The sequence below is a fragment of the Callithrix jacchus genome, chromosome 6 (assembly GCF_049354715.1).
Source record: "Callithrix jacchus isolate 240 chromosome 6, calJac240_pri, whole genome shotgun sequence".
NCBI lineage: Eukaryota > Metazoa > Chordata > Mammalia > Primates > Cebidae > Callithrix > Callithrix jacchus.
Genome location: NC_133507.1, coordinates 140,339,652 through 140,353,030, shown reverse-complemented (window position 1 = coordinate 140,353,030; position 13,379 = coordinate 140,339,652). Strand labels below are relative to the sequence as shown.

The following is a 13,379-nucleotide window of genomic DNA, read 5'->3' as shown; positions in this document are numbered from 1 at the left end:
AGCCATGGTTTAACTACTTGATTTGTCCAAAGCTACTCAGAAAGTGGCAGAGCTAGGGCTTTCATTTAGGCAGGCTGATGTCTGAGATCATGGTCTTATTATAATAACAACAAGATATAACCAATGATTTATTACATCTTACTATGTACAGGACTCTTTTTTTTTTTGGAGATGAAGTTTCACTCTTGTTTCCCAGGCTGGAGTGCAATGGCGCAATCTTGGCTCACCGCAACCTCTGCCTCCCAGGTTCAAGTGATTCTCTTGCCTCAGCCTCTCGAGTAGCTGGGATTACTGGATGCACCACCACGCCCAGCTAATTTTGTATTTTTAGTAGAGATGGGGTTTCTCCATGTTAGTCAGGCTGGTCTCGAACGCCCAACCTCGGAAAATTGCCCGCCTCGGCCTCCCAAAGTACTGGGATTACAGGCATGAGCCACCGCACCCGGCCCTACCAGGACTTTTCTAAACCCTTTATATACAATAACTAATTTAATCCTCATACCAGCCTTATGAGGCAAGTACTGTTATGATCTCCTTTTACAGGCTCAGATCCAGCCAGTTAGGACAGCACAAACACACACACACTATTGTAGGACTTTGGTCCCTCCCCTGCCCTCAGGCTGCTGGGCTCCTCAAGACCCTATCCACCCATGTACCCACCCCCTGCTATCTAGGTAACTCACAGCTAGGCTTGGCACTGCCCCTGGCCTGTCGTGCATGCCAGACTGTCATGCCGTCATTCTGAAGTCTGAAGTATCTCAGCTTCTTCCAGCTTTTGGACCTCACCTTGCGCATCAGCATGCCTTCCTGCATTAGCAGCAAGTCCTGATCGGTGGTCAGCCCTAGGTCAGGAAAAGCATGGGCTAGGTAGCCAGCAGAGAGGGTATTCGGCCCCGGGAGAGCTCTGGAACAGGGGTCCAGCCTCCTTCCCTTCCCTGAGCTGTAACCTAACCCCTGTTCCCCGGCAGGGGCACTCACGGTCTTGCAGCAGGGACGCCATCACTCACTGTTCCACCGGCTGGCACCAGAGTCCTCTAAAGAAGCAAGGAAGAGCAAAGAGCTCTGGGTGAATCTTGAAGATCAAGGAAGAGAAAGAAACCAGTGTTTCCTGAGTGCCCACTATGTGCCAGGCACTTCAGCTACATAGTCTATAGCTGATTTTTGCTTCTAATTTTGAGTTTAGTGACTCTGAGACTTTAGATAGGTTAAGATCAGAATTTAAACCAAGGTATATCTGATCCCAGAGCCTCCACTATTTTCCATGGCTTTCTTTAGAGAGAATTAAACCAAAGTGTCTGCCAAGCACCCCCTTCCTACCCAATACCCCACAGACTACTAGTGCCACGTTTTGCTCACTCCACACCCTCTCATTATTAGGAACCAACTAATAATGATTAGGAACCAACTAATAAAAAGACATGCTGGATGTCTTTTTCAGGAACTAGAATCTCTCCACACCCTGGCCTTCTCATTTCCAGGTGGAAGCCTTCCAGCTTCCCTATTCTGGGAGCCCTCTCTATGCTCCCACGTAGATTGTCCAGCTCCTGAGGGGCTAGAGCAGACTGTTTTCTCTTTGACAACACTTACATGTCTTCTACATTCACGCGGTAGAACATATTTTATAATTTTTCTTTACAGTTATTCTCATGGTTTTAATGGACCAAATAAATTACACACGTCCCAGAACTACATTTTTAAATTTTCTCTACCTACCAAAAAAGAGTGCCTTTTAAGAGATATGCTGTCAGCCGGGCATGGTGGTTCATGCCTGTAATCCCAGCACTTTGGGAGGCTGAGGCGGGCAGATCACCTTAGATCAAGAGTTCAAGATCAGCCTGACCAACATGGTGAAACCCCGTGTGTCTATTAAAAATACAAAGTCAGCCAGGCATGGTGGTGCATGACTGTAATCCCAACTACTCGGGAGACTGAGGCAGGAGAATCACTTGAACCTGGAAGGTGGAGGTTGCTGTGAGCCGAGATCACGCCATTGCACTCCAGCCTGGGCAACAAGAGTGAAACTCCATCTCAAAACAGATAGACAAACAAAAACATCTGTATCCATATGACATGTGGTCATAAGAGAGCCAGTTCCTTCCTTCCTTCTTTCTTTTTTTCTTTTTTTGAGATGGAGTCTCACTCTGTCACCCAGGCTGGAGTGCAGAGTGGTGCAATCTCAGCTCACCGCAATCTCCACCTCCTGGGTTCAAGTGATTCTTCAGCCTCAGCCTCCCAAGCAGCTGAGATTACAGGTGTCCGCCACCACGCCCAGCTGATTTTTGCATTTTTAGTAGAGATGGGTTTCACCGTGTTGGCGAGGATGGTCTGGATCAGAGGACCAGTTTCAAATCAGGGAGCCATAGAAGGTCAGGGCTGGATTTCATTTTATAGAAAAGGAGCCTGAGAACTAGAAAGGTTAGGTGAACTAAAAAGAATTAGTGGGCCAACAAACATGGAGAAAAGCTCATCATAACTGGTCACTAGAGAAATTTAAATCAAAACCACAATGAGATACCATCTCACGCCAGTTAGAATGGCGATCATTAAAAAGTCAGGAAACATCAGATGATGGAGAGGATGAGGAGAAATAGGAACACTTTTACACTGTTGGTGGTTGCATAAATCAGTTCAACCATCGTGGAAGACAGAGTGGCAATTCCTCAAGGATCTAGAACCAAAAATACCATTTGACCCAGCAATCTCATTACTGGGTATATACCCAAAGGATTATAAATCATTCTCCTATAAAGATACATGCACACATATATTTATTGCAGCACTGTTCACAATAGCAAAGACTTGGAACCAACCCAAATGCCCATCAATGATACACCGGATAAAGGAAATGTGGCACATATACACCATGGAATACCATGCGGCCATAAAAAAGGGTGAGTTCATGTCCTTTGCAGGGACATGGATGAAGCTGGAAACCATCATTCTCAGCAAACTAACACAAAAACAGAAAACTAAACACAGCATGTTCTCACTCATAGGTGGGAGTTGAACAATGAGAACACATGGACACAGGGAGGGGAACATCACACACTGGGGCTTGTTGCGGGGCAGGGGCTAGGGGAAGGATAGCATTAGGAGAAATACTTAATGTAGATGACAGGTTGATGGGTGAAGCAAACCACTGTGGCACATGTATACCAGAACTCAAAGTATAATAAAAAATAAAAATAAATAAAAGACCAGGCATGGTGGCTCATGCCTGTAACCCCAGCGCTTTGGGAGGCTGAGTCAGACAGATCACGAGGTCAGTTGTTCAAGACCAGCCTGGCCAACATAGTGAAACCCTGTCTCTACTAAAAATACAAAAATTAGCTGGGTGTGGTGGCATGTGCCTATAGTCTCTGCTACTTGGGAGGCTGAGGCAGGAGAATCTCTTGAACCTGGGAGGTGGAGGTTGCAGTGAGCCAAGACTATGCCATTCCACTTCAGCCTAGGCAACAGAATGAGGAGGTTGCAGTGAGCTAAGACTATGCCATTGCACTCCAGCCTGGGCAACAAGAGTGAAACTCCATCTTAGCGAGGACAAAAAAAGAACCCAGCCTCCATACCTCCATACAGCCAGCTCAAGGATCTCACAATGACTCTGCTCTTAAAAAGGGCCTTCTCTAGAAAGCAGGTTGAAATAAGGCTAGGAATCAATGAGGGACATCGATATTTTGTCTCTCCTCTCCATCATTTTCTCTTTCTTTCCTTTCTCCCTCTCTCCCTCCCTCCCTCCCTCCCTCCCTCTCTCTCTCCTTTCTTTCTTTTTTTTTTTTGGACATGGGGTCTCACTCTTGTTGCCCAGGCTAGAGTACAGTGGTATGATCTCGGCTCACTGCAAACTCCGCCTCCCGGGTTCAAGCAATTCTCCTGCCTCTGCCTCCTGAGTAGCTGGGATTACAGGCATGGGTTACCACACCCGGCTAATTTTTGTATTCTTAGTAGAGACAGGGTTTCTCTATGTTGGCCAGGCTGGTCTCAAATTCCTGACCTCAGATGATCCACCTGCCTTGGCCTCCCAAAGTGCTGGGATTACAGGGGTGGGCCACTGTGCCCGGCTTCTTTCATCTCATTTTCTTTCTTTTCCCCATCCCATGCCTGACCTGGTCCTTTTTTTTCTTCCCAGTTCACCATAAAAATACTTTTTTTTCCTGAGATGGAGTTTTGCTCTTGTTGCCCAGACTGGAGTGCAATGGAGCAATCTCAGCTCACCACAACCTCCGCCTCCCAACTTCAAGTGATTCTCCTGCCTCAGCCTCCCAAGTAGCTGAGATTACAGGCATGTGCCACCACGCCCGGCTAACTTTGTATTTTTAGTAGATACAGGGTTTCTCCATGTTGGTTAGGCTGGTCTCAAACTCCCAACCTCATGTGATTTGCCTGCCTTGGCCTCCCAAAGTGCTTGGATTACAGGTGTGAGCCACTGTGCCTGGCAGAAATAATTTTTTTAAATTATTATTTGTTTTGTGTGGAGATAGGGTCTCCCTGTATTGCCCAGGTCTCAAACTCCTGGCCTCAAGCAATCCTCCTGCCTGGGCTTCCCAAAGTGCTGGGATTACAGGCGTGAGCCATCATGTCTTGCCCCATCTCCACCTCTCTCTCCTAATCCTCTCTATGTCTTCCTATTTGCTCACCTAAGTCAGTCTCTCCTCTTCTCATCCTTCTCCTCATCCCTTTTCCCAATCACCTCTTCCAGTTGGTTCCATCTTTTGACTCCACTAATTCCTAATGGCTCTGATTCTCATCTCCTTTGAGAATTTTGAGACTGTGGTCCAGAAGAGAGGACACTTGGGTTCAGAACTCAGTAGCATGGATGTCCCTCTGCCCAGCCTCACTTTTCTCTGTATCCTAGGAGATTGACCAAACAAACTGCACAGACAATGTGAATTAGAACCTAGGTGTTCTAGGTCTCACTGTTTCTTCTGCAGTCTAATGACAGAATAGGAAGGATGCCACAGCTGATGCAGGTGCAGTGAGGAGAGAAGGAGCAAAGGACTTGGGAGTGAGGGCACTGGGAAAAACACTGAGAATGATGTCTGAAAATAAGAGAGGTTGGTCTTAAATATTAATTCCAGACACATATATGGAGATCTTTAATGATATTACCTCTCTAATATAGACATGAAAATAGAGACACCAAATGAGGTGAGAAGTAGCCCAGAGCTGCAGAGCACAATTTGGTCCTCAACTTCTAAGTGACTTCATGTCACCTAGAGATGGACTTTGGCAGAGTTGCCAATGGTACCAAGGAGATTACAGTGGGATTTGGGGTGTCTCAGGTCTCTCTGAGGGGCAAGAAAAAAGAGAATCATTTTGTCTACTCCCTTGCTTCTGAGAAGGTTTATGCCTAACCTGGTTCATATAGAGGACAAAATGGCTCTGGTCACAGGTCATAGAACATTGGCACTTGAAGGTCTTTTTATAATACATCTAATCCAGACATTCCCAGCTACATCAGTAGCCTCTGGAATGTCTTAAAATTGAGATCCCTTAGCCCTACCCAAAAATCTACCAGATCAGAGTTTCCCAGGATGGGGCTCAATAATATATTTTTAACAAGTATATCTAGTACCCAGGCAAGTCTGGAAAACCCTAAACTCTCTCCTATCACAGATCAGGAAGCTGTGGTTAGGGATCCTGTAGCTAGTTAATGGCACAGGCAGAACTAGAAGTAGGTTTTCTTACCAACATAGCACTCTGGTGTGCTAAGAAATTGCTCTGACCCATGTTTAGGCAAAGAACAAGGCATAAAACTCAAACCCTGACTCTTTTTAAGGAACTCTATAACTCTCCCTATTACTAGGGATCTCTGATTCCCCATGATTCTTGGCCAACCCCTATTTTGCAATCCTCAACAATCTATTAATGAATCTACGCTAAATCATAGTTACTTCAACTTTCTCTTCCCTTATTGGTGGTGGGACTTATCTCAGGAGTGGCTAGGGTTGGCACTCCTGGCCCTGCATAGCTAAGAGGTACCTCATACAAAGGGATACTGACACAACCAGGAGGAAAGCTGTAATCAAGGAGGATAAGCTAGAGAGAACCGGGAGGTGGGAGCCCTGTAGAGCTGTTAGGGTGAGGAAAGGAGTCTAGGGTACAATTTAACCAGTGTGAGTGAGCATCTAGAGGGCAGAGATAGGGATTCAGGGAAGACAGAGCTTGGAGCAGAGGCTAGTCAGAGCTTCCAGACTCTTACCGTGGGCAGGAGGGCCAAATAGCAGTCCTGTGTCTGTGCAGAATAGCAGGCCTGTGTCTGAACTGTGCCTCCCGAGTTCCGTGATGCTGTGGGATCAGGAAGCCCAGCCTGGCTCCTTTTCTCTTTTGCTCCCCTTGGCACTGGCTTTTTTCCTCCCCTCTTCTACCGCAGCTGGCTGCCGTGACTGGCAAGTTATAGCCGGAGGGAAGCAGTAAGAAGGGGAGAGGTGTGAGCTCTCTCCAGTCCAGCCCATCCAACTCTTAAAGGCCCAGGACGCTGGTCAATGTGAGGGACTAGTGGGGGTGGGGTGGAGAGGATTAAGGGCACCACATCTCCAGGGAGGAGGAGCCTGGCTGCCTGTCATCTTGATGCCAGCCCTCATTGACCCCAATCCCGAAGGAGCTCTCAAAGTGACGGGAGTGTCCTCAGTTGCAGTGCTCTGTGAATCACTGCTTTTCATTCTGGTCCCTGCATGTAATACCATTGTCTCTGCCCTTATTTAATCTGGCTCCTTTCCACAGTGTCTGTTTCCACTGGCCTGCTCTTCTATCTCTGAATCCTGCCTTGCAGGTCACTCAGTCTAGCTCTGTCGCACAGGGAAAGTAAGAAATAAGTTGGGGAGGCCGGGTGCGGTGGCTCAAGCCTGTAATCCCAGCACTTTGGGAGGCCAAGGCGGGTGGATCACGAGGTTAAGAGATCGAGACCATCCTGGTCAACAAGGTGAAACCCCATCTCTACTAAAAATACAAAAAAAAAATTAGCTGGGCATAGTGGCGCATGCCTGTAATTCCAGCTACTCAGGAGGCTGAGGCAGGAGAATTGCCTGAACCCAGGAGGTGGAGGTTGCGGTGAGCTGAGATCGCGCCATTGCACTCCAGCCTGGGTAACAAGAGCGAAACTCCGTCTCAAAAAAAAAAAAAAAAAAAAAAAAGGAAATAAGTTGGGGAAAGAGAAAGGCAGGACAGGAATGACGGTAGAGTATAGAGGGACAGATAGATTAGTGTCTATGTATATTTTAGGCATTCATTAAATATTGAAAGAATGCATAGATGAATGTGTGAAACAATTCATTTTTTTTTAAACATCCATTCATTCCTCCTACAAGCATTTGTTCTGCACCTCCAGGTTATAGGTCATAGCCCCAGAAAGGAGGTAGCATCTTCAGGACATACAAGCATGTTAATAAAGGTGTGTGCAGAGCAGAGATGAAGCTTAGGTTCAGAGGGTACTGTGGAAAATGGTGTAATTTTAAGTGTGCTGAGATCTGGCTGCCTCTCATGGTTCCCATAAGCATCCCTCAACTGCCTAATACTTTACCATTAGTGATTATAGCTATATATTTTTAGTCCCATTAAAATAAAATCCTCCTAAGTGATTACCATAAAAGTCAGGATAGTGGTTACTGTTGGGAGGGGGAGGAATTGTGATGAGATGGGACACAGAGCTAGCTTCTGGCATAGCCAGCCAAATGCTGCTTGTAGTCCTAAGTGCTATTTCTAGTCCTAAGTGCTTCACTTCATAATTTATTAAGCTATATATTCTCTTCATGTAGTTTCCTGTGTTTTTAATTTTTTAAAAATCTCATTAAAAATATCACATATCTGTGTTAATTTTTGAAGGCTTAAGGATTTTAAATTTTTTTTTTTTTTTTTTTGAGATGGTGTCTCACTGTTGGCCAGGCTGGAGTGCAATGGCGTGATCTCGACTCACTGCAACCTCTGCCTCCTGGATTCAAGCAATTCTCCTGCCTCAGTCTCCCAAGTAGCTGGGATTACAGGAACATGCTGCCACCCTTGGCTACTTTTTTTTTTTTTTTTTTGTATTTTAGTAAAGACAGGGTTTCAACGTGTTGCCCAGGCTGGTCTTGAACTCCTGAGCTCAGGCAATCCACCCGCCTCTGCCTCCCAAAGTGCTAGGATTACAGGCATGAGCCATTGTGCCCAGCCTATTTTAAATAATGTTTTAAAAATTTAATCCCGAGGTCAAAGTAGATTTTAAATAATTTATACTTAGGTTTGGTTGACTATACTCTTTACTGAGAGCCGGTTTTGATGGAAGAAGCGTAGTTTGAAGGAAGGGGAGGCATTAGGAGGGAGGCCATTCATGGGGAACAGGAAGATTGGGGGGCATCATAGTGGAAACTGTGCTGATTTCAGATTTGACTTAATAGAGGCCCTGTTTCACATGCCTGTCTTGCTCTCCCATTTCTACTTTCCCAACATGGCCAGCTTATTTTTCCAAGCCTCACCTTCACAGTCCACACTCCTCTTCTACACCACTGGATTATATACCATTTTTCTGAGTTACTATTTGCAAACTCAATGCTGCCCAACCTCCTTCCCTCCTGGGTGATCTTAAGGATGTTATCAATCATAGTGGATTTTCTGGGAGAGTCTAGATTTCAAATATTCTGTTTCAATGTTCTCATGAACACACCAGTACTCCCCAGCCCATATGTTCTGATTTTTGGGACAGGGACTTGGAGACTTTCACAAGGTTAGTATGGTTCCAGAGTGCCACCATGATCCTGGCTGGCCCTTCCCCCACTGTTGTCTATTATTAACAGATCCAGAAACCTGATCAGGCCAGTAGCAGCAGAGGGACTTTCTGGGAACCATGCCCAGGAAAAGCCTAGAAGCCCTAAACTGAAATGAAGCAGCAGCTGGCAAAGAGGAAGACCTAAACATGGTACTCTTGCCCTGCCACCTAGACCCTCCCTCCTCTTGACATCCAGAGCAGAGGCCACCCAATTAAACGTCTCCGCTTGTCAGGGTAGAAAGTCAGTTCCCCAACCTATCCAACTATACTACTCAAACTTCTGAAATAAAGCCAACTCCTTTCTGGTCAAAAAGGAAACTCAAAACAGTAAATTCCATTTTAAAATCAATGTAGAGCCAGGCACAGTGCCTCACATCTATAATTCCAGCACTTTAGGAGGACAAGGTGAGAGGACTGCTAGAGCCCAGGAGTTTTACACAAGCCAGGGCAACATAGCAAGACTCCATCTCTTAAAAAAAAAACCATCGGTTTCTTTTTTTTAAGAGACGGAGGTGTGGTGGCTCACGCCTATAATCCTAGCATTTGGGGAGGACAAGGTGGGTGGATCACTTGAAGTCAGGAGTTCGAGGTCAGCCTGGCCAGCATGGTGAAACCCCCGTCTCTACTAAAAATACAAAAATTAGCTGGGCGTGGTGGTGCATGCCTATAATCCCAGCTACTCCGGGGGCTGAGGCAGGAGCATTGCTTGAATCTGAGAGGCAGAGGTTGCAGTGAGCTGAAATGGCGCCATTGCACTCCAGCCTGGGTGACAGAGCGAGACTCTGTCTCAAGAAAAAAAAAAATCATCAATATGAGACCACCTGTAGAATTAAAAGCCAGGAAATAGCCCGGTGCAGTGGCTCACGCCTGTAATCCCAGCACTTTGGGAGACTGGGGTGGGCAGATTGCGAGGTCAGGAGATCCAGACCATCCCGGCTAACATGGTGAAACCCTGTCTCTACCAAAAATACAAAAAATTAGCCAGGCGTGGTGGCACATGCCTGTAGTCCCAGCTACCTGGGAGGCTGAGACAAGAGAATCGCTTGAACCCAGGAGGAAGAGGTTGCAGTGAGCCAAGAATGCACTGCACTGCATTCTGGGCAACAAGAGCGAAACTCCGTCTCAAAAAAAAAAAAAAGAATTGCTTGAACCCAGGAGGCCGAGGTTGCAGAGAGCTGAGATCGTGCCACTGCACTCCCACCTGGGTGACAGAGATTCTGTCTCAAAAAAAAAAAAAAAAAAGTTGGGACAGGTGCGGTGGCTCACGCCTATAATCCCAGCTGACTTTGGGAGGCTGAGGCAGGTGGATCACGAGGTCAAGAGATCCAGACCGGGCCGGGCGCGGTGGCTCAAGCCTGTAATTCCAGCACTTAGGGAGGCCGAGGCGGGTGGATCACGAGGTCAAGAGATCGAGACCATCCTGGTCAACAAGGTGAAATCCCGTCTCTACTAAAAATACAAAAATTAGCTGGGCATGGTGGTGCGTGCCTGTAGTCCCAGCTACTTGGGAGGCTGAGGCAGAAGAATTGCTTGAACCCAGAAGGCGGAGGTTGCGGTGAGCCGAGATCGTGTCATTGCACTCCAGTCTGGGTAACAACAGCGAAACTCCGTCTCAAAAAAAAAAAAAAAAAAATTATCTGGATGTGGTGGTGCACGCCTGTATTTCCAGCTACTTGGGAGACTGAGGTGGAAGGATTGCTTGAGCCCAGGAGGTTAAGGCTGCAGTGAGCCATGATGGCTCCACTGCACTCCAACATGGGTGACAGAGACCCTGTCTCAAAAAAAAAAAAAATTGCCTTGGCTGTTCTGGCAAAATTTTAGAGTGGGCTTACTACTTTTCAGAAAATAAACCTGCTGGGATTTTACTTGGAACTGAGTTTAATAAACAGATCAATTTGAGAGAATTGGCATCCTCATAGTATTTTTAATATTGTTTTCCAATCCATGGAGATGATATATTCCTTCAATTATATAGCTCTTTAATTTCTCTCAAAGTTTGTTTTCAAGGTAAAGTTTCTGCACACTCTTTGATATATCTATTTCTAGCTACTTGATTTCCTATGCTTTATAAGCTATTTTTGAAATTTCACTATTTATTATATATGAAAACAAATAATTGACTTTTTCATATATTGACCTTATAGTCTGTGACCTTGCTAAATTCACTTATTACTTCTCCTTTTTTTTTTTTTTTTTTTTTTTTTTTTGAGATAGAGTCTTACTCTTGCGTAGGCTGGACGTCAGCTCATTGCAACCTCTGCCTCCTGGGTTCAAGCGATTCTCCTGCCTCAGCCTCCTGAGTAGCTGGGATTACAGGCACGCGCCACCATGTCTGGCTAATTTTTGTATTTTTAATACAGATATGATGTCACTATGCTGATCAGGCTGGTCTCAAACTCCTTACCTTGGGATCCGCCCGCTTCAGTGCATCCCAAAGTGCTGGGATTACAGGTGTGACCCACTGCCCCCAGCCTCACTTACTGCTTTTTAGGGGTTTGTAGGTTATTTCAGATTATATACATACGCAATCATGTTGTTAGCAAATACCAAGGGTTTTTTTTCCCTTAAAATCTTATTTCCTAGAGATAGAAAAAAAAAGTGAAAAAAAAATTGCTTTTATTGACTGATAAATGGAGGTGTGATAGTGGACAAATGTGTTTAATTCCTTGTCTCATAAAGAATAATTATAATATCTTATGGTGGTGTGTGCCTGTAATCTCAGCTACTCCGGAGGCTGAGGCAGAACTGCTTGAACCCGGGAAGTGGAGCTTGCAGTGAGCTGAGGTAGCACCATTGCGCTCCAGCCTAAAATGGGGTCCTGCCTAAACTAGTCTTGAATTCCTGCCCTCAGTGTTGGGATTACAGGTGTTAGCCACTACATCGAACCATCATTTGAATTTTCTTAGGGTCTTGCTGTCACCTAGACTGGAGTGCAGTATAGTGTGCATGGTGCATGGTGGCTGACTGGTCTTGAGCTCCTAGGCTCAAGCATCCCCCCACTTCAGTAGCTGGGACTACAGGTGTGCACCACCATGCCTAACTTTCTAATTTTTTGGTGGAGACAGGGTCTCACTGTGGCCCAGTCTGGTCTTAAACTACTGGTCTCAAGCAATCCTCCGACTTTGGCCTCCCAGAGTTGAGATTACAGGCAGGAACCAGAGCCCAGCTTTCCCTTTTTTGTTTTGAGACAGTCTGTTGCCCAGGCTGGAGTGCAGTTGTGCAATCTCAGTTCACAGCAAACTCAGCCGCCCGTGTTCAAGCAATTCTGCCTCAACCTCCCAAGTAGCTGGGACTACAGGCGCATACCACTATGCCTGGCTAATTTTTATATTTTTAGAAATGGGGATTTACCATATTGGCCAGGCTGGTCTCGAACTCCTGACCACAAGTGATCCAGCTGCTTTGACCTCCGAAAGTGCTAGGATTACAGGTGTGAGCCAGCATACTCTGCCCCCAGCTTTCATTATCCTGTAATCAAAAATATCTTCTAGGCCGGGCAAGGAGGCTCATACATACATATATATATTTATTCTATAGTTTCCTTTGTGATTTTTTTTTACCTTTGGGTTATTTAGAACTGTAGTACCTTTTTTATTTTTTGATAGTCTCACTGTCGCCCAGGCTGGAGTGCCGTGGCCTGATCTCGGCTCACTGCAACCTCCACCTCCCAGGTTCAAGCCATTTTTCTGCCTCAGCCTCCCAAGTAGCTGGGACTACAGGCGACCACCACCATGCCCGGCTAATTTTTTGTATTTTTAGTAGAGATGGGGTTTCACTATGTTGGCCAGGCTGGTCTTTAACTCCTGACCTCATGACACACCTGCTTTGGTCTCCCAAAGTCCTGGGATTACAGGCTTAAGCCACTGTGCCTAAGTTTCAAACAGCTAGGGACTTTCCAGTTAGTCTTCTTCGCTTACTCCCACTGTGGTCAGAGAATACTCTATTCAATTTTTTGGAAACGTTTTGAGGCTTGGTGGTCCAGCTATGATCAGTTCTGATAAATACTTAGATGTAATTAAAGAGAATATGTATACTGTTGGCCTATGAGTGTCAATTAAGCCAGGTTTGTTAACTGTGTTATTCACATTTTCTGCTAGTTCATCGGCCACTGTGGCTCATGCCTGTAATTCCAGCACTTTGGGAAGCTGAGGCAGGCAGATCACCTGAGGCCAGGAGTTTGAGACCAGTCTGGCCAACATGGCAAAACCTCATCTCTACTAAAAATACAAAAATTAGCAGGGTGTGGCAGCGGGAGCCTGTAATCCCAACTACTCAGGAGGCTGAGGCAGTAGAATTGCTTAAACCCAGGAGGAGGAGGTTGTGGTGAGTCAAGATTGCCCCATTGTACTTTAGCCTGGGCGACGAGCAAAACTGTTAAAAAAAAAAAAAAGACAAATTTTCTGCTTGTTATATCTGCTTTTGAAATAAGCTTATCAAAGTATTTTTCCAAAAATTAAATTCCATAATGTATCAGGAAAAATAAATATCATTCATTCTACATTTTCCTATTCCAAATGTTTTAAGTTTTTGATAGCAACAACTTTGTATATTCCCCTTTTCCTAGGCTTTAAGCAGCACAAAGTGAGCAGAGGAGTAATACGTTGACAGTAAGCAAGGCATGCTCTGAAGGTTATCAGTGCTG

At 45.6% G+C, this 13,379-nt stretch overlaps 1 protein-coding gene and 1 long non-coding RNA gene across 14 annotated transcripts in view; one reads left to right on the top strand and one right to left on the bottom strand.

The window, feature by feature from the left end:
- PLCD4 (phospholipase C delta 4) overlaps nt 1–6,385 on the bottom strand; it is a 25,715-nt gene extending 19,330 nt beyond the window's left edge. For 5 of the 13 annotated variants that reach the window (XM_078328560.1, XM_035305689.3, XM_035305696.3 and 2 more), the window contains exons 1-3: nt 6,200–6,385; nt 979–1,034; nt 684–842 (exon numbers count right to left, since the gene is read on the bottom strand). Coding sequence is in view for 11 of the 13 variants with exons in the window: in XM_035305689.3 (XP_035161580.1) it covers nt 684–842; nt 979–1,000 (181 nt within the window). In the remaining 2 variants the exon portion in view is untranslated. Of the gene's footprint in view, nt 1–683; nt 843–978; nt 1,073–4,634; nt 4,844–6,199 lie in introns of those variants that run through there. The other 8 variants (XM_035305690.3, XM_035305691.3, XM_035305692.3 and 5 more) reach the window with 8 other exon arrangements.
- LOC108592279 (uncharacterized) lies at nt 4,935–13,379 on the top strand. The gene is made up of 2 exons (XR_001912363.4): nt 4,935–5,051; nt 13,302–13,379. It is a non-coding gene; the product is annotated as an uncharacterized LOC108592279 (long non-coding RNA).